This window comes from Strix uralensis, chromosome 6, assembly GCF_047716275.1.
Source record: "Strix uralensis isolate ZFMK-TIS-50842 chromosome 6, bStrUra1, whole genome shotgun sequence".
Taxonomy (NCBI): Eukaryota; Metazoa; Chordata; class Aves; order Strigiformes; family Strigidae; genus Strix; species Strix uralensis.
Window position 1 is genome coordinate 32,833,582 of NC_133977.1, and position 22,516 is coordinate 32,856,097.

Genomic DNA, 22,516 nt, shown 5'->3' on the forward strand with positions numbered 1-22,516 from the left:
GGGCTGCAATGCCCAACACAAGGAATTCAGCACATGCTTATTGTCAAACTGGTCTGTTATTTTCCAGCTCAAACTGTTTTCCTTTAAAACACCAAAACAACATCGAGTCTTTTCAAATGATTAGATGCAAGCTCTTACTTCTGATGTGTATTCACATTGCAAATCATGGTCATGTATCAGGAATCGTTCTGTGCCCAGCATTATAAAACCCCTACGTGGAAACAGTCCCCAACACCCAGGGAGTTTAGACTGGGGCAATGGTCCCACCGTTGATCTTATTGTTGGGTCTCAGTCAGAAGCCAGGCCAGATCAGCAGAAACAGACAATCAAAATGTCAACAGTACATAGCTATACGAAGGAACAAGCAGCTGCAGGGTTTCTGTCTGTTTTGTGTTAATGTCCCAAATAACACTCCACACTGTTCAAGTGACCTGAGGCAGGCTGTTCCTCCTGTGGTGACGTGAAGCCCCTTCACCCATCCCACTGCTCACTTCTCTGATCCCACACTTCACCTGGAGATTGATGCTCAAATATAACAATGCGCTACTGTCTCAGCGTATTACCCTTGCACCCTTAGTCCTATTTGCTCAGATAATGGGCGGTGTTCTCTTTAGCAAGCGGACTGGCCAACAGAGTATGCCACTTCAACACTCATCTTCTCCTAAGACTTCATTCAGCAACCAGTTCTGCTGCTATCATCGAATTCTGCATGGCTGCCTGGGGTAAGTTCTGTCCAGTACTGACGGAGGGGGCAGAACCCTCTCTGTTTTCTCATTGTCTCCAATTTGGCAGTTCCCAAAGCATTTCCAGAATCTCACCCTACCAATAAGCATTTTCCCAGCTATTTGCCTAATGAAGTTTCCATTTTTATTCTTCCTCCCCTCCGTTTCCTCTTACCATGCACTAACAATGCACTGAACTGAGCTCTTACTGGCTTCTTAGAGGACAATAGTCAGAATGGGCTGGAATATCTTGGTATGTACTTGCCAGACTGGCATTCATCAGGACTGTGAGACAGAGCAAAATCCCATTACAGTAATGGGACTTTTTACCTCTTTGTGACAGTACAGCTAAATGCCCCTTCAACCCCACATGAAATGCCAACAGCTGGGCACAGAAACACAAACCTACCCAATTCCAACCATGACATAAATACAGCATTTGTTCAGGTAGTATCAAGCTCTTGTGGTATTTCTCATCAAGTACCCTACCTTGAACTCCATGGGGGTGTACTTCTCGTTCTTGGGGGTTGTGTTGCCCTTGTAATGGAGATGGTTGGGAGTGGTTGGGTGGATAACGGTCGACTCCTGGGACTGCCTCTGACAGCGCTGGCAGTACACGTAAATCACAAACGTTAAGAGGCTAGAGCCGAAGAAACAGGAGACCCCAGTGGCAATCAGATGGATGAGACTAAAACCTGCAAGGGAAATTACAAGAGATGCTATTTTTAAAGAACAGTCTTTTTCCCTCTCCTGACAAGACCACAGGTGCAAATCAGAGCTATGACATCTCGGGATCAACATTAATAAGCTGTTGAAGCCAGAGTCTTACGTTCTAACATAAACTGACATAATCTCCCTGCAAATCGGTCTCCCCACTGCAGCTCTGCCTTGTGCAGTTTAACAGGTTCATGCATTGTTTTCTCAAAGCTCCTTCCCTGTCTCTCCTCTCTCCCCTCTATTGATATTGAAACTAAACATTATGTTAAGCTGACAGCTAAAGAAATGAGCCATACAAACAATGCACATTAATGGATTCCAAAGCAAGTGCGTGTCATGGAAATAAGGGGATAAAAATGCTCAGTGTTTCTCTGAAGGGGAAGGAAGGGAGGGGAAAGCCCTTTTTGTTGGCTGCCCAAAATGCCTACGGGACTGTGTGCAGGGTGGGGGAGATACACATTCCTCCCCCATGTAATCCAAGTGTGCTCAGCATTCTTGCTTATTCATGGGGCAGCACTGCCTTGGCCATGCCTGCACTACCTCTGAGGTGTATTTGTACCACTAATAGTGAAATAGGGGTCCTCAGGGGAATGGGAAAGATAAAGTGGACAAAGGGAAGGGGGGAACTCCTTGAAAAACATTTCTTTGTTGGTTTTCTTCACAAACTGCAAAGATAGAAAGCCAGTTGCAGGCAGGTGCTGGCAGGGTAGCTACAGTGCAAATATTTCAAATAGAAAAGCTCTTGGACTATAAAAGCCTCCTACAGAGATCTCTTCACGTGGGATTGCAGCAGCACCCTTCAAGCACAGTGCTGGCCTCTGGAAGAAGCTGTAGTTGTGCATCCCACGTGTGGGAGGTACCTAACTCACAACTCTGGCTGGTGGGGGAAGACAAAGTCAAACAGTATTCCTCATTCCTCCCTCACCTCAGAGAGTCTCAAAACCCATGGTAAAACTAACCACCAACAGATCTCCACTGACAACAGAACAAACAGTAGCAACCTTTACAGCCATCAAGTTAACGAAGCAACCAGAGGCAATCTTGGGTGGCAAAACTTTATGACCCTGTTGTCTTTTGCTTTGTGCAGGGGGGGAATCTATAGAAAAAGAATCAGCGATGATGACTCCAAATGCTACTCCCTTTCCTCTGCCTTTGCTCTGTCATCTTTCAGACAGGAATGACAGGGGATCTAGTGCCTGGTGGAGGACCCCTGACTGCTGGTCCCCCAGGGCAGCTGTCCTAGGGGTCAGCCACATTGGCTTGGTGGCAACAGCAGCAGTAAAATTCCCATAATACTTAAAAAGCCATTCATTTGGACAGACTGCTGTGTTGACTTGACTGTGTGCAGAGAAATGGAAGGGACTACTCGGAGAGTGGCTTTAAATGAGGTTCATTCTTAGTCTGATCACGGCGTGCGTTTTTTTGGTGTCGTCTTACATTTTAACTGATATGCTTTTCAAATAGAGAATTCTGCCGATTAATCTACGGCTCTCCTCTAATCTTTAGTTAAAAAATATCCTCCCGAGTTTAAAAAGAACAAAACCAATAGAGTTCTACAGCAAAGTAATGCACTTCAATCATAATTACAGTAAGGAACATACAGAATTTATTAGACTGATGAATTACATTTATTTTTTAAACCACACTATAAAATTCTATTGCAAGATTACCACTCTCTACTGTGTTTTGGATGATGGTCCAAAAAACCAGCAGAAAGATGGTAATTTCCTACTAAATGTTACAAGACTTTTCCAAAACGACATTTCCTTTCTTAAAACCTCCTCCTGCTTTACATCACTCACGAGAGCTAAAACACAGAATATGCAACTGTGCTTAGTAAAGCCACATGATACTCCGCCACATTCTCCTCCTGCCCAGCTTTGCTTGTATTGCAGTGAATGTTTCATTTCACTGCTACATTTGCATGTCACTACAGTAGGAAGTCCTTTCTAAAACATAAAGTGCTCTTACATTTCACTCTCACCTTTGAAAGACTCATCTGATTTTTCAGGTGACTTTTAGCCACATCTTAGGGAAAAGCCAAATTATTTTGTTTGCAGCATGTGAGTCCCCAGGGGGGAAGCTTTCTGGTTCATCACTTTGAAAATATAGATTTTCTGAGATGCATCAACAGAATTTCTATTGATTGGCTTCTTTGCCAAATATTGTAGAACGCTAAGTAATAAATAATATTAGCTATGGTAGAATGTAGATTGCAGCAGCAAATACAATGGTGGCGGTAAAAGAAGGAGATGTGGATACAGTGCATAACAGTAGAGTGCAAGCTATAGCAAGGAGTCCTGAAACTGAAGCAGATACGTTGCACCCTCTGAGGGAGAAGGAACGACTCAGAAAGCCAACTGTTACATTGCAGGTGCTGAAATCTTAATTCCATTGATTGCCCCACAGTCACAAACCGAGAGGCCACATTTCCATGCCACAGGTGGCATGCCTTTTTTGCCATGATCTCCACAGGGAGAAGAGATTTTGGCAGCCTGCAGATCTTCTAGATTTCAGGAAAGCAGGGATGTGATGCTAGCAGGAATTGACATGGTCATTAGTGTGAAACTAGCATTTTAAAACGTCGAAGGAACCTGCCATTTTCTTCAGTCTGCATTTTTATCATAGGGGCTCCTAGAGCAGTGGAAAAGTGACACTAATGACTGGATCTTTCCAAATTACATGCAGAAAGGAGACACAACTTCTGTGAGAGGTGAGGACTTGAAGGAAAGGAAGTGCGTGGAGGACAAGTATAAACTCTAATCTCATCCTATATCATCGAAGGGTCTGTCTAAGAGACCCTGTTCAGTGAAATCTTTATAGGTTATTTAAAAACACCTGCCTCCAAACAGCTGGAGGCTTACAGTGGTGGAATGAAGAATATCCCTTCCTTTCTCCTGAACCATTCACCCTGTGGGTAGAGAGAGACAAGCAATGTGTTCCCTGGTAATTAATGATCCTCAGTGGCCAACCCAAACCCCCAAATAAATAAGAATCTTGGAACTGACAAGTGGACATACGATACATTCCTCCAGTCTGACTCAGACAGCAAGACTCCAGTGGAATTAGGGCTATCAGTGGGATATGAGCTGTATAGATTAATGGTTTGGTTGTTACTGACAGGGAGGAAAGAAGCCAGGTTAAGATAAAAATAAGATATATAGTTAGTGGTACCCTACCTCCACAGTTTGTGCTCTCATCAATGCTGGAGGCTGGCAGGATCACTAAACAAAGGGAAGAAGATGGAGAAAGTTGTCATTTTGCCATCACTTTACTTCTCTAAGTAATTAAACCCCCTGTGCTCCAGACATGAGAAGGTGCTCACATGTTCTGCAGCAAGCTGAGAGTCTCTCTAAATTGAATGATAAAGCTCAGAGTGTGAAACACATGCAACAAAACCTCTCCAAAGACCTGACAATTGCAGTACTGTTACCTGATCACTGCTTAGCTTCTTCAATTTAGTGGAAAAAAAGATAGCTGAGAAAACCATGAAAAGTAAGAATACCATTGCCTAGAGTTCTCAGATTTTTAAGTTGGGGCACTGTGATTCAAATAATGTGGAAAGAGGTTACTCAGTCTAGACCCATATCAAATATTTTCCTGAGAGATACAATTTCCACAAAAGACAGGATGGAAGACGTTGATGACCATCTGTCCATCAACAGCATCGCTCTCTTAGACCTTTGATTAATCTCCCCACTTCACACACCAATTTTCCCCATCTGCCTCACCTTATTCCTTTGCTCTTTTGGAATGTTTCTTTTGATACCTGAACTCAAGGACCTTCTGTTGCCCATATCCATACTAAGAACAGAGATATTTTTTATGACCCAGCCTGAGATGAACTATGCAAGGTTAAAAGCTTCAATTTAGGTGAAGCCATACTAGTTATTTATTATAGATCCAGGTAATTCTGTTTTAAAGAAATGTTAAGCTGCCTTAAAGAAATGCCAGTTACCCTGTGCCTGCCACAAGGGAGTTTATAACATGTTTGTTTACTTGTTTTTCTAGAAGCATGTGAACCCAATTTAAGGTAGAGAAAATCTCTGCCTAGCTTGACAGTCTGGGCTTGAGCAGCTCTCCCAAATTGGCCCACTCTCTCCCTCCTTGACACTGTACGTACCAGGAATTTCATTATACAGGCAATCTTGGTACTGTGTGCTGTTTCCAATGCACTGAGAAGAGTCTGGGCTGTGTACCTCACAGTAACGGCTGCGGTATTGGATGCCCTCTTCGTTACACAGGCTCCACTCTGACCACTCTGACCAGCCACCTGAAATCCAAGATCAGGAAAACACACAGACAATGTCACCAAGAAGGAAAATATCCCTTATAGGTACCATATTTCTCCCATGCTGAAGGATCTCTAGATCCTGGCTTGGGCCTCTCTCGCAAATCTAATCCAGGGGCCTTTAGTGGATTTAATTTTCTCAATACAAATAACAGTGCAAGCATCATACCCTACTTGTCAGGGTGTAGTCTTCTTAATATGGACTGAACCAACCCTTGGTGGAGCACTGCGCAGCATGGAGTTGTCTTAAAAGCTCCTATATCAGCTCTCTGGTTAAAGAGATACAAGGAGCTGGATGGGGCAATGTTGCACCAGGACCTCCACGTTTTGAGGTGGCCTCCCAGGGATACCTCAAGCAGCCAGCACAAGTTACGGAGTTAGAGAGTTTTGCTGACATTCCTAAGGGCAGGTGTCAGCCTGCACTGGATCAGAAATACACAAAGGTGGTTCAAAACCAGCACAGATCTAAACCCTGTCCTCTGAGTTATAGCACATTCTCATCTGCCTGTGTAAGAAAAAGGAAGGATTGTTCCCTCAGCAACTGTACAGATTGATGCTTCATGACTCCTTTTGTTCATCTTGTAAGCTTCCACACTGAAGAATGAAGCTCCTGCTTTTTCAATTACTTTAAATGGATCACCCCTTAACAAGATTTTGCCTGTCTGGCGTCAGAATGCCAGAGCATGGGCTAGTGAACAGGTAAAGAGAAAGGTGATGCATTGTAGTTGAACGCTGGGATGTCTCCTTTTTCCCTGGCTCAACAGACATTTACTGAATGGACAGAAAAACTTCTAACTGGTGGTTTTTCTGATTTATTTTTTAAACATTTTGCAGATGTGCCTTGCTCCCAGCACCACCCAAGACAACTGGAGCAGGGACAAGAAATGGCTACCTTCACATGGGTGTGTGTTGCAAAGGGCCTCCTCAGTGTGCAGACCAATGCAGATATCCTCTCCGCTAGACGGAGCTGGATTGGTGCAAGTCCGTGTGCGCTGGTAGTGTCCTCCTCCACAGGTTGCTGAGCAGTGAGACCAAGGAGTCCAGCAAGACCATGAGCCTTTCACTGAAGGACATTGAAAAGCAAGGAGAGAGGTAGATGCCGTTGGTTACTTCCCTCACTGTGACAACAAAGATGGAAAGCCCCAGTATCTCCCCTTCCAGATCCACCCTGCCCAGCCTAGCTAGCAGTTTCTTGCACCCCAGGATATTTGGGCCTGACAACAAGAACTTCATATTAAGGGAGGGTATGAATGTGCTGCATCTGTGGATGCAGAATGAAATCTATGCACAAAAAGACTCTGCATCATAAAGTGCCAAAATAGAAACTATTCCTTAGTGTAGGCACTGAAACTAGTCTAGTCTAGTCTAGTCTAGTCTAGTCTATACCTTTTTATAAAACGGCATTGTTATTATTATTGTATTGTCTCCTGATGCTTCACCTACAGCAACAGCAGATTTACTTGGGAAAAAAGTGTTGTACAACCTAAGCGGAGCTTATATGGCACCTTTCTGTGGGGGCCCCGAGTCATCTACTTCCAATCTTTAGGAAACTGAAACTCAGAGGCTTTATTTATTGTCCCTGCTCATTGAAGGGGGGTTTGGACTAGATGACCTTTAAAGGTCCCTTCCAACCCAAACGATTCTATGATTCTATGATTTGAGCACAGCCCCGTAACAGGTTAATAATAAAACTAGGAAGGAACTTAAGATCCCTGATTTCCACCCCCACCCCCACCCTCTCATCAGGCTGCTAGACTGCCTGATTTGCAGGTCCACATGCCATTAATTCCGAAGATAATAACCTGATGACTTAGTGCAAGATAAACCCAGGATTTGTGTATACACATTGAGTGAGGCAGGGAAGGAGGGAGACACAGAGAAATAGTAATCATGCACTCAGAACAGATTGTAAAACATCATAGTGTCCAAGGGGAGAAAACAGCACAGAAGAAGGGCACAGACATTAGTGAAAAGCCACTGAGAGCTTCCAAAATAGTACTAATAGCTGCCTTTATAGTGCTAGAGTTATTTTATTTTTATAGGCCATAGAGTGCAATATTTGACACTCCTGCTACGCTCCTGCTGCACATTCTGATCATATCTGCATTGGAATTTTATCTTTGTATTGAATTTTTGAATCATAATAATACTATTATAATATAGCATTTTCAAGTGTAGGCCACAAACTATATTGCCAGAGGTAGATAATTGCTAGAACTGCAAAGAGGCAAGGTAATTTGTGTAAGATCACTTAAATTTAGTTTAGATAGTTATTACAGAGCAAGGATAAGGATAATTGAGAGACAATACAGTAGTCAATGGTCTATTATTACTATTCTGGACCAGGAGTGCAACATAAACATGAGGACAAACTCGAAAACCAGGAAACCAGGCAAGAATACTCCCTGCTGGCTGTGCAGGAAATGGTAACTGATGTCAAGAGTAGATGCCCATCGCAAGAACAATACGTAAGCAGGAGAGGGGGAAGAAACAAGTGTTCACAAGAAGAACCGCCACATCAAGCATCTCTACACAGTATTAAGGCACATTTATTAAGCCTGTCTCCTCATCAAGGTGCAGATGCACCGTGATGCCCTCCACTGGATGGAGCATCAAACCTTCTTGAAGCAAAAAATTGATAGACAAGCCACGATACTACTTCCTCTAAAGAATGTGGCTGTGTTACCCTCTGAGCCAAGGTGAAACATAAGTCATAGCACTAAAGATCACATACATGGGTCATTACAATAGCTTTAAAAAAAATTAAGGAAAAATCCCCCAAATTGAAAAAAAAAAAAAGCCGCTTGGAAATACTGATTTTTTTTTTTGTGGCTCTACCATTAAGATGGGGAAGAACATCTTTGAATTTTATGCAGGAAGATGATCATGGTTACCTGGGCAGGGATGTGGATTGCAGTCTTGGTACTCCATCGCTGACCCCACGCAGGGCAAGCCACCATTTTTAGGTTCAGGGTTTGTGCATGTTCTCTTCCTGATCCTAAAGCCCAACTCACAGTCCCTGGAACAGGAAGACCAGGCCCCCCAAAAGGACCAGCCCCCATTGATAATCCGTGCAGAGGTCTTACCAGTCTTGAGGAGGTCATCAACAAGAGCTTCAAGGAAAACAAACAAGACACCATGACATCACAAATTAATCAGTTGTTGGGCTTTTAAAAAGGGCTTCAGGTCATGAATAAAATCAGGATTTATGTGCCCTGGGGAAGAGTTTTTGTTGAAAGCCCTTAGCAAGAGTTCTGTTCCACAGGGTTACAGCTAAACTAGAAATCTGTACACACAAACTGAGTCCACCAATAACCTTGATAAACGACCTTTCTGGACGACCTTTCTGGACAGCAAATTGTGGCAGTCAAGGCTGTGCCTTCGGGACACTGCCTTGCATCACAGCACTACTGAAGGGAATAACCCTAGAGGCAGTGCACAAGGGGACCTCCAGAGAGAAAGAAGAGTAAGGACACATTGTCCTGTAGAATGGCTCTTCTCTTCTTCTCTACAGCCTCATTACTTGCCAGTTCTTTTTGGGCCAGGCTGACAGTAGCAAGAACAAATCTATACACTGCCATAAGCACAGAACTCACAACTGTATTGATCTCTAAGTCACAGGGCTCTCTCCATCCCTGCCATTCTGCAATGATACTAGTCATACATGTCGAGACTTATGCAGATACAATCACGTTCTCGTTCCGAGAGGATTGCCCTTCCACCACCAAATCTAGGCTTGCCCTATGGTCCCCCAGAGCTGGCAAGACGTACAGTCAGTATCACACACTGCTGAGCCATCATTGGGGCAGAATCGACTCTCGGTTTTCTTCCTCCCAAACTGCAGCTCGTGGGGATCAGACAGCTGGGCACGACACGTGTAGCGGAAGCGCTGCTCCTGGCGGGCACCATTCTGGGTGATGTTGACAGGCATCCAAGGAGTCCAGGGTGTGTTCCTGCGCACCTCTGGGCAGCTCTCTGGGTTGCAGGTCTTATATTCCTGCCAAGAAGGAAAACCAATCTCTCCTTACTTATTAAACAGCAGCAGCCTAACTGACAGAGATTTATTTACACTCCAGAAAATAAGAGGGTACCCTCTGGATCTACAACAACCTCCATCCACCTTATCTGACCTCACTGACACAAGCCAGTGCTGGACACAGTGCAAAATGTGGTGACCATGGAAGCAATGGTGATGCATAGCTTCAGGTGGACCTCAAGGGTGAACTACGCTTATTATTTTTATGTCTCCCTTGGGTCTGTGTTTCTTTGCTGACTCAAAGTCATGTGTAGCTTTGAAAGTTTGGTACATTATGGGCAGCAGAATCATTCAGGCAACAGGTAATAATAACAGCAAGTAAGTTTTCTGCTGTGACCCTAAAATGCAGCCTAGAGGAGACCTATGAGGACAAAATGTCAGTAAGGCTTATTCCTTGAAAAGTTTATTGTTTTATTTTTAAGATGGGTTTAGATCATCTCTTTTTACATCTACTTTTGTTTGGTTGACATTTTAAACTCTCTGGTGAGGGTAATGAACCATTTGCCATCCTCATTGTAGAGCATCCATTGAGTACATTCTGGCTGGATGGGGTGATTTGGGGTCTTTACGATTCTCGCCGCTAGTGAGAGGAATTCCAGTGACAAACATTGCGTTCTTGTTTAAAAATAAATAAATAAACCAGTCTTTTCTGGCACAGGGAAAGAAAAGTAATGCTTTAGGACTTCATGATTCTAGAGTAAACGCCAAACAGCTTGTGAACACATGGGAGGTTCCAGATCAAATCTGCTTACACTGAAAGAAAAGTCTCCACAAAACTAATTAAAACAGCTGCATGAAACGGCTGCCAGAATAGGAAAGGAAAAATAAAGAGAGAAAATGGGTAGCCATTGCCTTACTGATGGGTTAACTAGGTGTTTGACATGTTGTTTACTCAAGTATGACAGTGATATTCATTTCTGATGCGTGTAGGACCTCCTTGACTCAACAGGATCATCCTTGGGAGTGGGACAGAAGGAAAAAATGTATAGTGCTTTCAGGTAAAGGACTTGATATCTAAGTCTACAGAGGGCTAAGGACATCCTCTGTACACCAGTCTGTCCCTACCTGTACATGTACACTGACACACACACACTCTCACATCAACTTCACTGACTTTGGGAATTCGCCACCTCTCTGCTTCTCAGTTCATTTCAGCATCCTCTCTAGCAAAAGCTGAGGATAGCATTTTCTTCTAGCTTGAGAAATAAAACCAGGATGGATAGAGGAGTTAAATACCATGTTTCTAGGTGCTAGATGTCAGTAGATGACCCTTACGCAATGTCAATAAACAATACATACCACAGCACAGCCTGGACATGTATTTCCATTTTCACAGGACCTCTGCCTTGAATGAATCCCTCCACCACAATTCACACTACATTTATTCCAAGGACCCCATGAAGACCAAAAAATTGGTAATGGACATGGACTGTTCTCATTACAGAATCTGAAAGAAGAAAGTGCATTGCTCAAAAATTATCCATGTCAGCACACTCAAGGGACAAAACGGTGATGAACGCAAGACTACACATTGCATTTGGGTGCAATACATGCATGCACAGAAAGCCGGCAGAAGGCTGACATGACAGTCAGATTAGCAATATTCCTGTTCACAGCAGAGAATTGTACCCTTTGGACAGAACAGGGAGTGATTAACCAGGCTGAGCTCAGGGAGACAGTTGGAGTAAATGGTCAAGACTGGGTTCCTGAAAATGCTCTAATCTCAAAAATTCTATGCACTGAATTCACAAAAGAGCTCATAAACTGAAGCCCATGTGTCACAAAGAGAGAGAGAGTGGATGGTAAATATTTTCAATGGAATGACTAGTGGGAGGTCAACTCAACAGTGATCTGTCACTAATGGCAGGTGCTAAACACTTGACAATCTTTTCTTCACACCGGCCCTTACTGCTGCTTGGACCCTAAGAAACTAGCATTTGCAACTGGAGCTGAACTAGTGCTATATGCAACTAAAGGCAGGCCCTAAATTAATGTTATTTCAAGTTCCCTTTTCAAAAGGTAACTTTAATTTTGTTCAGCTTTTTAATCAATATTGTTGTCGAATTGAATCACACAGGACTGAAATTGACTCAGATGTAGTCTTTAAAACCCAAAAAGGACCATTGTGAATGGCCGCAAATCAAACCAAACATTAAAATGTCGTGAATTGAGGAAGTTAAATGAATTGCCCTTTGTATTCTGAGAAATGCAGAGAGATCTGTCTTAAGTGGACAAGTCTCAAGGGACAAGCAACAGCCTACTGCCAAGCAGAGGTGGCCTTTAATGAAATGTCAGATCTGGAAACCAAATTGGGATGCCTTGAAGGATTTGTTTAATGAGAGGCTGGGCTTGAAGAAACATAATAGCGCAGATGGCTCTGTAGGTTCAAAAAGAATTGTCTTTTAGTGATTTTGCATGAAATTTGCTTAGTTTACAGGGGGAAAAAAGATTTTTTTTCTGATGCCAAGCCCTGCAAAAACTTAACCCAAAATCTGTGCGTTAAGCTATATATTGTCTTGAACTTCTTTGGTGCATCAGCACAATAATAGAGACTTAGGAATGGTGCAACTGGTAATGAAAGCTGCACATACTCAACTGCCTCCTCAGGGATGGATCAGAACAGTGTAACTGTATCTACAAACTCTACACTGCTAAGAGCAGGCACAACTTCTCCTTTTGCTGAGGAGGCCATGACTGTTTGGGGGACAGGAATACTTGTGAAGGTCTGAAAGGTCCTGCCTGAGAATAGAGCCAGCTCTGAAGTCTCCGATGTTCACAGGCTTATTGAAAGAGAGTGGCCATTCATGTGAGCAACCTCATCCCTCCCAGGCTCTGGAATTGCTTCCACTTCGTGCATTCAGTCAAACAGCCTTAATCTGCATTCACATGAGAGCCACCACTTCCAGCTGCCAATGTTATAACCATGGAAGTGAACACACAGTGTTGTGGACATCTCTTACCTTTCTTCCCTGCTCTGTCCAACGCAGACCCTGCCCCCATACCGTGGAGCGGGGTTGCTGCAGGATCGCTGGCGGACCTGAAAGCCTATCCCACAGGAGGTGCTACACGGGGCCCAGGAAGACCAGGGTGTCCAAGCGCCATTTCTAACAAAGAGGGTGAGAGAGAACTGAGTATGAGGGTGACCTAATGGTCTGCTCATGTCATGCTGTGCTTAATAACATCAAGCACTGACAGGGGAATCATTGAACTTATCAGAGAAGACATTATTAATTTCAACCAGACTTTGTATCAGCAGAGATTTAGACAAGGGAGTTTGAAAAGTGCTTAGCTTTGGCCTAACTTTCCTTTCATTGAAGTCTCTAAGAATCAGAAAGGAAGAGAATGAAGCCAATGTTGAATGATTTTGAAAATGCTTCCTAGCGTTTTTCTGGACAACAGCGTGGTTGCTATAACTTTGACTATTCCCCCATCATCACCCCCTTGTCTCATAACCTCACTTTTCTGAGCCAGTGGCTGATCCCAAAATCGTATCTCCTGGACTCTTCTGCACAAAGAGTTTTGGGGCTTACACTCACGAATGCTGGTTGTGCCAAAGGATGTAAGAAACCTACCCTCTGCTAATTCAGTAGGTACTGATGCTTTAAATCTCTTACCACAATACTACTGCCAGCTCCCATGGTTTTATCGTAAACCTCATAATATTTGGTGTTTTCCTAAAGCCTTCAGCATTGAATCCTATTAAGTGGAAATCTCAAACTTCATTAAAAATAACAATAATTGCTTTTAGCTTTCATGGCCACCTGCAGACGTCACTGTAGTGTGACCTTAAATCTGTAGAAACCAGAGGCAATTAAGAGCTCAGAGGCACGATCAAGTTTCATGGTTTAATGAGTGATCACATCTCTGCTGAGCAGTGGTAACTTAGCCTGAAGCAAATGTGATGTAAAACCCCTTAGTTCACACCTCAGCGACAGAGATACACCAAATGCTCTGTGCCTTGCTGCTGCGATGGGCTGAGCACGTGCAGGTGGCGGCTCTTGCGACACTGCTGCCATGCAGTGACTCAACCGCGTGCTTACACAGAAGCCAACATTTTCATCTTTAAAATCTTGCATTTATTAAAGCTCACCTTCCTCTGATTGGCATAACTACTGAACCTTGGAGCAGGAGAGGAGGAACTGTATCTCAGCTCTTCTGTGCTGCAGGTTTAATTTCATATGGAGCCAGTGGCAATGCTCTGTCTTACAGAACTGCCTAATCTTGACACTTCACTGCCTTAAGCCAAAAAATCTCATTTGTTTTTTTTTTTTTTTTTTTTAATAAAGAAAAACCTTTCTACAAAGCGTAGTCAAAAAACAACTCAGGTGCTCTCTGGTTCTTGAAAGCTAAGCTTGAAAACAGATGTTAATTTTCAAAGCATTTACTGAACTAATAACACTGCTGGCAAGAAATACTTTCTGGCATAGCACCAATCAGGGCAGAGGATGAAAGTTAAAACCCACATTGCCCTTCACACTTTTTGTATTTGTTATCAACTCTTGCCTGTTCTTGGCAGGTTTATTTCAGAACTCTGTTAGATGTTTCTCCCCTCCTCGTCTTGTTCTCTCATCCCTCTCCCTCCTTCCCTTCCCCTCTCCTGCCCCAAACAAGGTCAAAGAACAAGAAGCTCACGTATATAAAAATGCTATTATTCCATCTTATTCTGCCATGTTTTAACCCACCTACTACCTCCCCACTCCTTAATGCAAAAGAAAGATTATATATAAAATTACAAAAAGAAAAAATCAAATGGAAGGTTGTTGCCATTGTAGAAAAAAAGGGAAAGTAATTTCTACTAAAAATTCCTCAAAACCCCCAAAATGCTTAGCATCTATTTGTGTTTCAGGATTAACAAAGACACCTTCTATTTTCAGATCTCCAGCTTTCTAATAGAAGTCATCTTCAAGCATCCTGCTCCCTCTTTGCAAAAAGAAATCTCAATGCCATATGAAGTCAATTAAAGGAAATTTGAGGGCTGAGGCGGATGTAGGATGACCAGATGTCCCTATTTTTCAAACCATGCTGTTTTCCTATGTCTTAAGATTGAATAATTTATTTTTCATCTCCTCCTTAGAAGCTGTTCCTGCCTCTTTTGCCATCAGAGCAGTGCTGAGAAACCCATCCCATTGGCATACTTTCCATTTGCCACTGACATAAAAAGCATGCCTGGGGAAGGCTCTGCTCAGCCCACGGTGGCAGCACAGGGGCAGGAATGACTGCATGCCTTTTGGGAAACACAGCCCACAGCTGGAAGGAGTGATGCCAATTAAAACATAAGTATTGCTGAATTTTTGGTGCCAAGACCAGCATTGATCTCCAGGGATGAGTCAAGAGACAGCTGTCCTTAATGGAATGAATGTTTCTGGAGAAGATAAAGTAGATAAAAATTGTATTGACCCAATATTTACTAAAATATTGGCTGGCCCCACCCTGGTTAAGTAGTGCTTACACTATTGCATCGACTTTCCTTGAGTCATGACATGATGTAGTCTGAGGGGTGGTGGTGTAACATGGACACAAACACGGTGGCTATGTTTGGGCACCCGACTGGAGGACTTTTAGCTTCCATACTGTTCAAGCACAAGCTTCAGGCTTTGCGGGAAAGGCAGCACTTTGACACAAGCTGAGCTACATGCATTGTTTAAGTGCTGTCCCCGGCAGGCATGCCTCCTAAGTGCTGCTCGCTGCCAGACAATGATCTGTTGCTTTCACCTAGCCAGCGTGCTGCAGACAGTTCACAGACTCACAGAACAAGGCAAACAAGCCTTGCTCCGAGCTAGGCTAGGCCTTGTCTTTACAAGCATTGCTCTGAAGGAGCTCTGCTTGCTTTTGGCAATGCAACCTTGGAATCCAAACACTGAAACATTATAAGCTTGTTGGATTTTTTTAGCTTATTGCTGTTCAGTTGGCTAACAACTACCTGAGCCTTACTCACCTCCTTCTGAAGAGTCACTATTCACTGTATAGTTGAGGGAAACCAAGGCACAGTGTAGGTTAATGTGTACAGCAATTTGGGGTGCTCATCTTCCAAAAGCCCTGGCTGAAGGCCTTTCTCTCAGAGCCCTTGGGCTCCTTCAATTTTCACTGACTTCAAGTTGGACGTCACATACCTCAGTTTGGCTGGGATACAACAACATACTGAGGAAGTATTTCTTTACAGAACGGGTTGATGGGCTGCCCAGGGAAGTGGTGGAGTCCCCATCCCTGGAGGTGTTTAAGAGTCGTGCTGACATAGCGCTGAGCGATATGGTGTAGTTGGGAACTGTCAGTGTGAGGTTAATGGTTGGACTAGGTGATCTTCAAGGTCTTTCCCAACCTTGATGATTCTGTGATTCTGTGGACATGCTCACAGAAACACAAGGAAGGAGCTAAGCTGTGGACAGGACAGGACACAACTCTTGTTCGCTTCCTAAAAAGCACAAAGATAATAAGGTACCTTGAGCAATTTGCAACCTCGATCCTGGCCCCTTCACAGCTGCGACCTCCACAGCGAGGACGAGGGCTGTCACATGAACGTGACCTACACATACAGGAGCCTGTGCTGTCCCCATCTGAATGCTCACACAGTTGCCATGGGGACCAAGGCCCCAATCTTCCATTTGTTGTCAGGTTTTTCACCTAATTTTAAAAGAAAAAAGGTCATTAATAGCAAGTTTACATTTCTGGAGACAGCCCTACAATAGAAATGCCAAACAAAGCTGCTGGGGGGATTAGGATGCAGCTTAGATGGGAGCTGTCTGTGCTTGCGAGCAGGATTCAAAACAGAGGGTTATTTTCAGACAACGCCGCATCAATATTTACCCTCCAAATTCCACCCCACATACCTAACGTGTGTGCACAGGCACCCGAGTCGACCCAGCCAGCACCACACCAGGCGCAAGCATCCATCTGCCACACCACAAAACCACTGCGCGCCCTCATCCCACACTGCACAGCTCCAGCCTTTCAAGCAACACAATGGCCGGTGCTGATTGTCCCCACTCCATTATGCTCCTGCCTCTGCAGTGCTTGGGACTGTTCCTGCAGAATATTTTCCGAGTTAGCGTTCGTATAACCATAGTGACCAGCTGAGACCGGGGCCTCGCTGAGTTTGGCCCTGTCCAAACATGCAGTAAGAACTGGCTCTCTTTCTAAACAGAGCTGTAGCCTAAATGGCTAAGCTGGGGAAGGATAGAAAGTGAAGGAGATGGTGGTGACTGGAATTAATGCTGAGGATCACACAGTGGGCTAAAGAGCAAGAATTCATCTCAAGGCAATTTAGAGACCAGACCACGCTGCTATCTGTTTCCACTGCCCTTTTCTTCACGCCTGTACAGCCCCGAACAGGCTGGGGCTTAAGTTTCCTGTGCACTGTAATGAAGAAGTAAAAACACAGTAGTCCTGGCAGACCAAAAGCATGAGAAACATAACTATTTGAGCCCAGGACTGGTGAAGACTTGCCAGGAGATAGGGTGTCAGAGCTTGCTCCCCTGTGCCTTGTTTTAACCAGTGCTGCTAAGTGAGCAGCCCTAAGCCAAGGGCTGGGGGAGCAAGCTGCTAGGGGTCTCACTGCCAAGGCTGACTTGAGAAGATGAGTACTGCCTGCTCCTCCTGGGATTGCTCCCAGGCCACCGCTGCCTTCTTGTGCCCGCTCCACTGCTACTGCAAAATCCAGAAATGCCAGGACCATGTCTGGAAAGCTGCCCTGGACACCCCTACCCTGGCTTCCCCTCTGCTCCTGAATTCAGAAACACAAGGCAGAAAGACATCCATGCTGGCCCTGCCTAAGTACAGCTATTTCATTGCTACAGCACAGCACCCTGATGCACTCTCCCCGTGACTCCCTCCATCCTCCCCATCCCATGTCCCAAAGCACAGGGCCTCGCAGGCAGGATGGCACGGACGGTGGCTGTCTGCAAGTGGATCATCCCCACCAATGTCACCCATGGGGTGGTGCGTTGCTCAGCAGCTTTGGTAAAAACGTTGGCAAAGGCAACACTGGACTTGGCCTCGGTGTTGCACACAATGAAGGGTGAGGAAAATAAGAGGCTGGAGCCCTGGCAAACAGCCCTGACACCAAATCTGAGCCAGCTACTGCTGACAAACCCCACTGTGCCATGCTTCACGGAGCTCCACACTCAGCAGGATCAGTCCCCTGGGCCACCCCAGGGGGGAAACAATTTCTCCTGCTTTACAGACAAGGAAACTGAGGCATGGAGAGGCTGGGAGCCACGCAGGGAGCCAACCACAGCCATGGGAGTAGTGCTTTCAAACACTTATTCTCTGAAACATGCTGCTCTGTGCTTATTCTGCAAGTCTGGCACTACGTTAAACACTCACAGTGCACCTCTGGTGGGCTGTCATCTTCCCCTTTCACCCATCTACAGCAACATCAAAAATATGCAGCAGTGGCATGGAAGTAATTTAGATCTGTTACTGCGCTCGTCAGGCTTCAGTCAGGGGGTTTCAAGCATCTGTTGTAAACTTTTGCTTACAATAGATTATCATGTCGTCGTAAAAATTTGCTCTGGGCTGCAGGTTACAAGGCAAGATGCCCAGAGAAGAGAACACTGAGTTTTGTTGTTGTTGAATTTGTTGTTTTAAACATGCATGCCATCAAAAATCAATGCAGTTGGGTTTCTAAAAGTAAGGAGTAAAAAAATCAAAAGAACTACTTTTGAGATATTTAATACTAGATTTTTATCTCCTTTTTCCTCCTGCCTTACAAAAGTCATAATCCAAGTATTGGATCATTTCTATTCAGTTTTGAGCCAGAAAGCCTTGCCGATTCCAGCAGGGAGTTCTGTTCAGAAATCAATGGTATGATACGGCCCGTGGCTTCAATTAAAAAAAAAAAAAAAAGCTGACAAATAATTATTGGCTCATAAGTGATACTGGGAAGCAACCCAAAAATTAAACAAATAAGCAGCCATAACCGAAATGCTGAGATTTATAAACATGTCACGTTGTGAGTGTGGGAAGTTTTTATACTTAAGAAATTACATATGGGTTATTATTCCATCTTTAAATTCATAAAAATATCTTCAAAAGAGCAAACTTGGGAAGTGGGATAAAAACCCACACGCACTGATCTTTTTCAGGAATATCTTTACAAGGCAAATCCTTTGTAGCCAAGACAGTGCCCATCAGACAGAGAGGACATGTGATCAAACACCCTTCTCTCACCTGACAATATTACAAATTCCAGAGTTCTCCTATTTTATAAACTGCCATTCTCCCACCAAAGGCATCGCCTTTTTGTTTCTTCCTTCTTGAGCCATCTAAAGGCTCAAGTGCAGGATCTAAAAATTCAGACTAACCATTCCTACTTCCTGCTACCAGGATGTTTTCAGTGTTTATTCTGATATTACAGATTAGGCTAGAAGCATTCCTTGTTCTTTCGATTCATCTATGATGATGTCAACTGCTTACAACTTTGCCAGGCTTTAATTATTTCAGCTGGAAGTTTCCACGTTGCCTGTTTGATAGCAGTTGAAAATTCTTGCAAAGCTTCAGTCAAAATATTTCAACCATTTCTAAAATCAAATCTAGGGAAAAAGGATGTCCATAAGTAGCAACCTTTTCCTTGAAAGAAGCTAGTGTTCAGAGCAAGTAACTGAACTTTATGTCCTTGTAATGCCTTTTCACAATGCCCATGAAAAGCCATTCAAATCTGTCTAGGGTATAAAAACCTTGGGAGGTGGTGAGGAAAATTCTCAGTTTTCAGAGACTCATAGATTTTGATCCTGGCACCTGAAGTCTTCTCTGTGCACTCGGCATGCTTCAGTGTGGGCCAGAGCAGGGTACAAGTCTGCTAGTCACCCCAAAAAAGGAGTGGGGAGACTGGCATTGATTAGCAAGAAAATGGGGTAGCATGGGGTTTGCTGAACACACAGAGTGGGACTGGGATGAAAACCTGAGAGGCAGAGCATCATTTGGCTTGGGATAAGGAGGACTGTACACTTTATTTGGAATATTCACTTCCTAACTTACTAACCACCATCAACAGTGACCCCATGAGCCTGGCTAATGGAGTTTGTCAGCCAAACCTAAAGTTCCTTTCCTGCTGGTTGCTCATGTTGGCATCAGTAAGATACTATAAAGTAGGATGTGGCTTTTTTCAGTTTTCCTAAAACCGAAAAGCACCTAACTTCCTTTTCCCAAGTCTAAGAAGAAACAGCATGTAATCATGTATTCAGGACTCCCTGATATGACACATGCACGTATAGGAAAAAGAAGAGCAGCATGAGCAATTTGTGTCCTATAATTTCTTAATGCTAACATGTTTGACATTGCAACCTTAGCAACAAACCTTTAGGAGGTTCTGGGTGTTACCTGGTAATAACATATAGTAACCATTGCCCAAGATACTACGTTAACACTATATGATTAACCCTCTATCTAAGGTCCCTTAATGTTAAAGCTGGAGAGTGGGAATCTGTGGTACAATGTAGTGCTGTACAAAGCTGTTCAGACTAGCTCTGAACAAGCATGTTTGCACAAGAGCAGCAGTCAAGTTGTGTTAGTGTTGTGGTTGACTCACACAAATGCCTGGCCCCTGTAGGATATAATTCAATAATATGCCAGTTCTGGCTTTAAAAGTTGCTGCATGCCAGTCTCTCAGCTGTGCCAGGACATCTGTTTGTGGGCTAGGCTGCAGAAGAACTCACTGACATTATCTGGGTTAGGAAAAGTTTATTTGGGAGGGGTGCTTTTAATCTACGCCATGTCACACTTGAGTGTGATCTCAGTACAGCTGTACCAGCACAGCTGAGCGCCTGGTGCTCAGCCCAGGAAAGTGGGGTGAGAAAAGCAAGGACTTCTTAAGACAGTAACTCATCCAACTAAGCTCCCAGACAGGCCTTTTTCAGGAGTGAAATTTAGTATTGGGTCACTGCATTCCCCTGCCTTCCCAGTGGTCAGTTACACATGCTGTCCTAGACTGTTGCCTCCGTTGACCACAGCCTTTATCCTGCACTGAACACAAGGAAATACTTGGATACTGCTGATGTAGGTGCTTCAGTGAGCCATCCCATTCCATGCCAGTGGTGAATTCATTCCAGCAAGGGGCAGAGGAGAAAGAAAAAGAAAGCACTTGCATGTGGATTTTAAACAGCTTGGCAGCCTGTTAGTCGAAGAACACAAGGCTGATGTATGCACCACAATGACAGCACCTATACAGAAAATAATCTACAATGGAAGTGCTAAAACAAATCTAAAACTAGCACCCCAAGAACAGACAAAGCTTCTGCATATTCTGTGCTGGATTTTTATGACCTTGAAACAATGAGCTGGAGTAGCCTGTTCCCTGGTGTGCACCACAGCAGACATGTTCAAACTAGAGGATTAACACCTCACACACCTATCAACAGACACAGGCATTAAGCAGGACGAGATAACAGCATGGGCAATCAAGAAGCACTGCATCCCAGTTCCACACAGGAGGGTTATAAACACAGAAGCCTCTGAATCCAGCAGTGAAAAACTTAAGCCTGCCAAGCTGAGGATGGATTGAAGTAATGACTAATATTTCCAGGGAAAATATCTGAGAAGTACGGAAGATAAGGGGAATAAACATCCCAGCACCTCCAGACAGAAACAGCATACTGAAGATATAACCCATCCAGTCCTCTCTCTATATCTACTGGACTTAGCAGTATTAACATACTAATTGACGTTAGATAATAACGATGGACATTAATGAGAATTTCTCTCCCCCCGTTTATTTAACAAGACTTGTTTTCCTCCTCAGCCACCTTGCAGCTATGGTTCAAGCAGCAGGAATTAAATATGGCCAGACGCCTTCTGGGGATCACAGCCAGGAACTGGATATTGTCGTCAGAGAAGGGTGGGTGGGTGGGAAGGGAGCTGGAGAGCCAACTCAAACTGATTCAGGCAGAGACATTTTTTTTTAAATGCTGCATCTAATGGAGACCAGTGCAAGAAAAGATGATCTCCTTGCAATACCACACAGATTTGGTCTTTGGTCTGCTGAAGTGAGGTTAGAACCCAACACTATTTCTCATATTCCCTCTCGTGGTTACACCCTCCCCTTCCCTTGTGTTCTCTAGTACATACTGTATCTTTTTGTTCCATCTGCAAACCATCCATGCATGCCCTGTTTCTCTGCTGCTCCCTGACTGCCTCCTCCTGCCAGTGCAACACTTCTTCACCAGTGTTGTCTCCTGGGCTCAGCTCAGGGATCCAAGAGGAATATCAACTGAGTGCTGCCCAAGGACACTATTCTGATTTCCCTGACCTGCAGGGAAGCCAAGGAAATGGTGCAGACAGCGGAGCAGCCCTGAGAAAGCTCAAGTTTTGTCTGGAGGTTACATGCTTCTCAGCAGTAACCCAATAGCACAATCCAATCTTCTTTACTCAAGGCATGGGTGGGCATGAGGAGGACTAAATGCTTGCTTTGGGATTTGGAGCAAACAAATACATTTTGGCTCTCTGTGTTCTAAACAAGAGGCTGTGCACAGATATTAGTGTGTGCCACTGGGCTCTCCATGTTCTCCTAACAGCCAGCCCTCATCAGGCAGTGACATACTTTCCCTCTCCCTTCTACACATACGCATACACTCACACACCAGCATATATAAAATATTTCCACTCCTTCCACTTACTGGGCACTCAGTAATATTTTGAGTCCACAGGCTCATGTTGGAGCTGTCCTCAATGGTGGTGCATCGCTTCTGCTTGTTATCCCAACCACAATACGGGTCTCTGGCTCCCAGGCATTCCCTGCATGTGCAAAGAGAAAAGATTAAA

The 22,516-nt window shown here is 44.1% G+C and overlaps 1 protein-coding gene across 11 annotated transcripts in view; it reads right to left on the reverse strand.

The window, feature by feature from the left end:
* The window catches only part of SEMA5B (semaphorin 5B), a 291,544-nt gene that overhangs the window by 36,193 nt on the left and 232,835 nt on the right, over positions 1 to 22,516 (reverse strand). For 10 of the 11 annotated variants that reach the window (XM_074873600.1, XM_074873596.1, XM_074873599.1 and 7 more), the window contains 10 exons: positions 22,372 to 22,489; positions 16,203 to 16,384; positions 12,727 to 12,870; positions 11,066 to 11,213; positions 9,502 to 9,727; positions 8,625 to 8,843; positions 6,623 to 6,793; positions 5,563 to 5,712; positions 4,619 to 4,663; positions 1,212 to 1,417 (listed from right to left, as the gene is read on the reverse strand). In XM_074873600.1, the coding sequence (XP_074729701.1) occupies positions 1,212 to 1,417; positions 4,619 to 4,663; positions 5,563 to 5,712; positions 6,623 to 6,793; positions 8,625 to 8,843; positions 9,502 to 9,727; positions 11,066 to 11,213; positions 12,727 to 12,870; positions 16,203 to 16,384; positions 22,372 to 22,489 (1,609 nt within the window). The remainder of the gene's footprint in view (positions 1 to 1,211; positions 1,418 to 4,618; positions 4,664 to 5,562; positions 5,713 to 6,622; positions 6,794 to 8,624; positions 8,844 to 9,501; positions 9,728 to 11,065; positions 11,214 to 12,726; positions 12,871 to 16,202; positions 16,385 to 22,371; positions 22,490 to 22,516) is intronic. The other variant, XM_074873598.1, reaches the window with a different exon arrangement.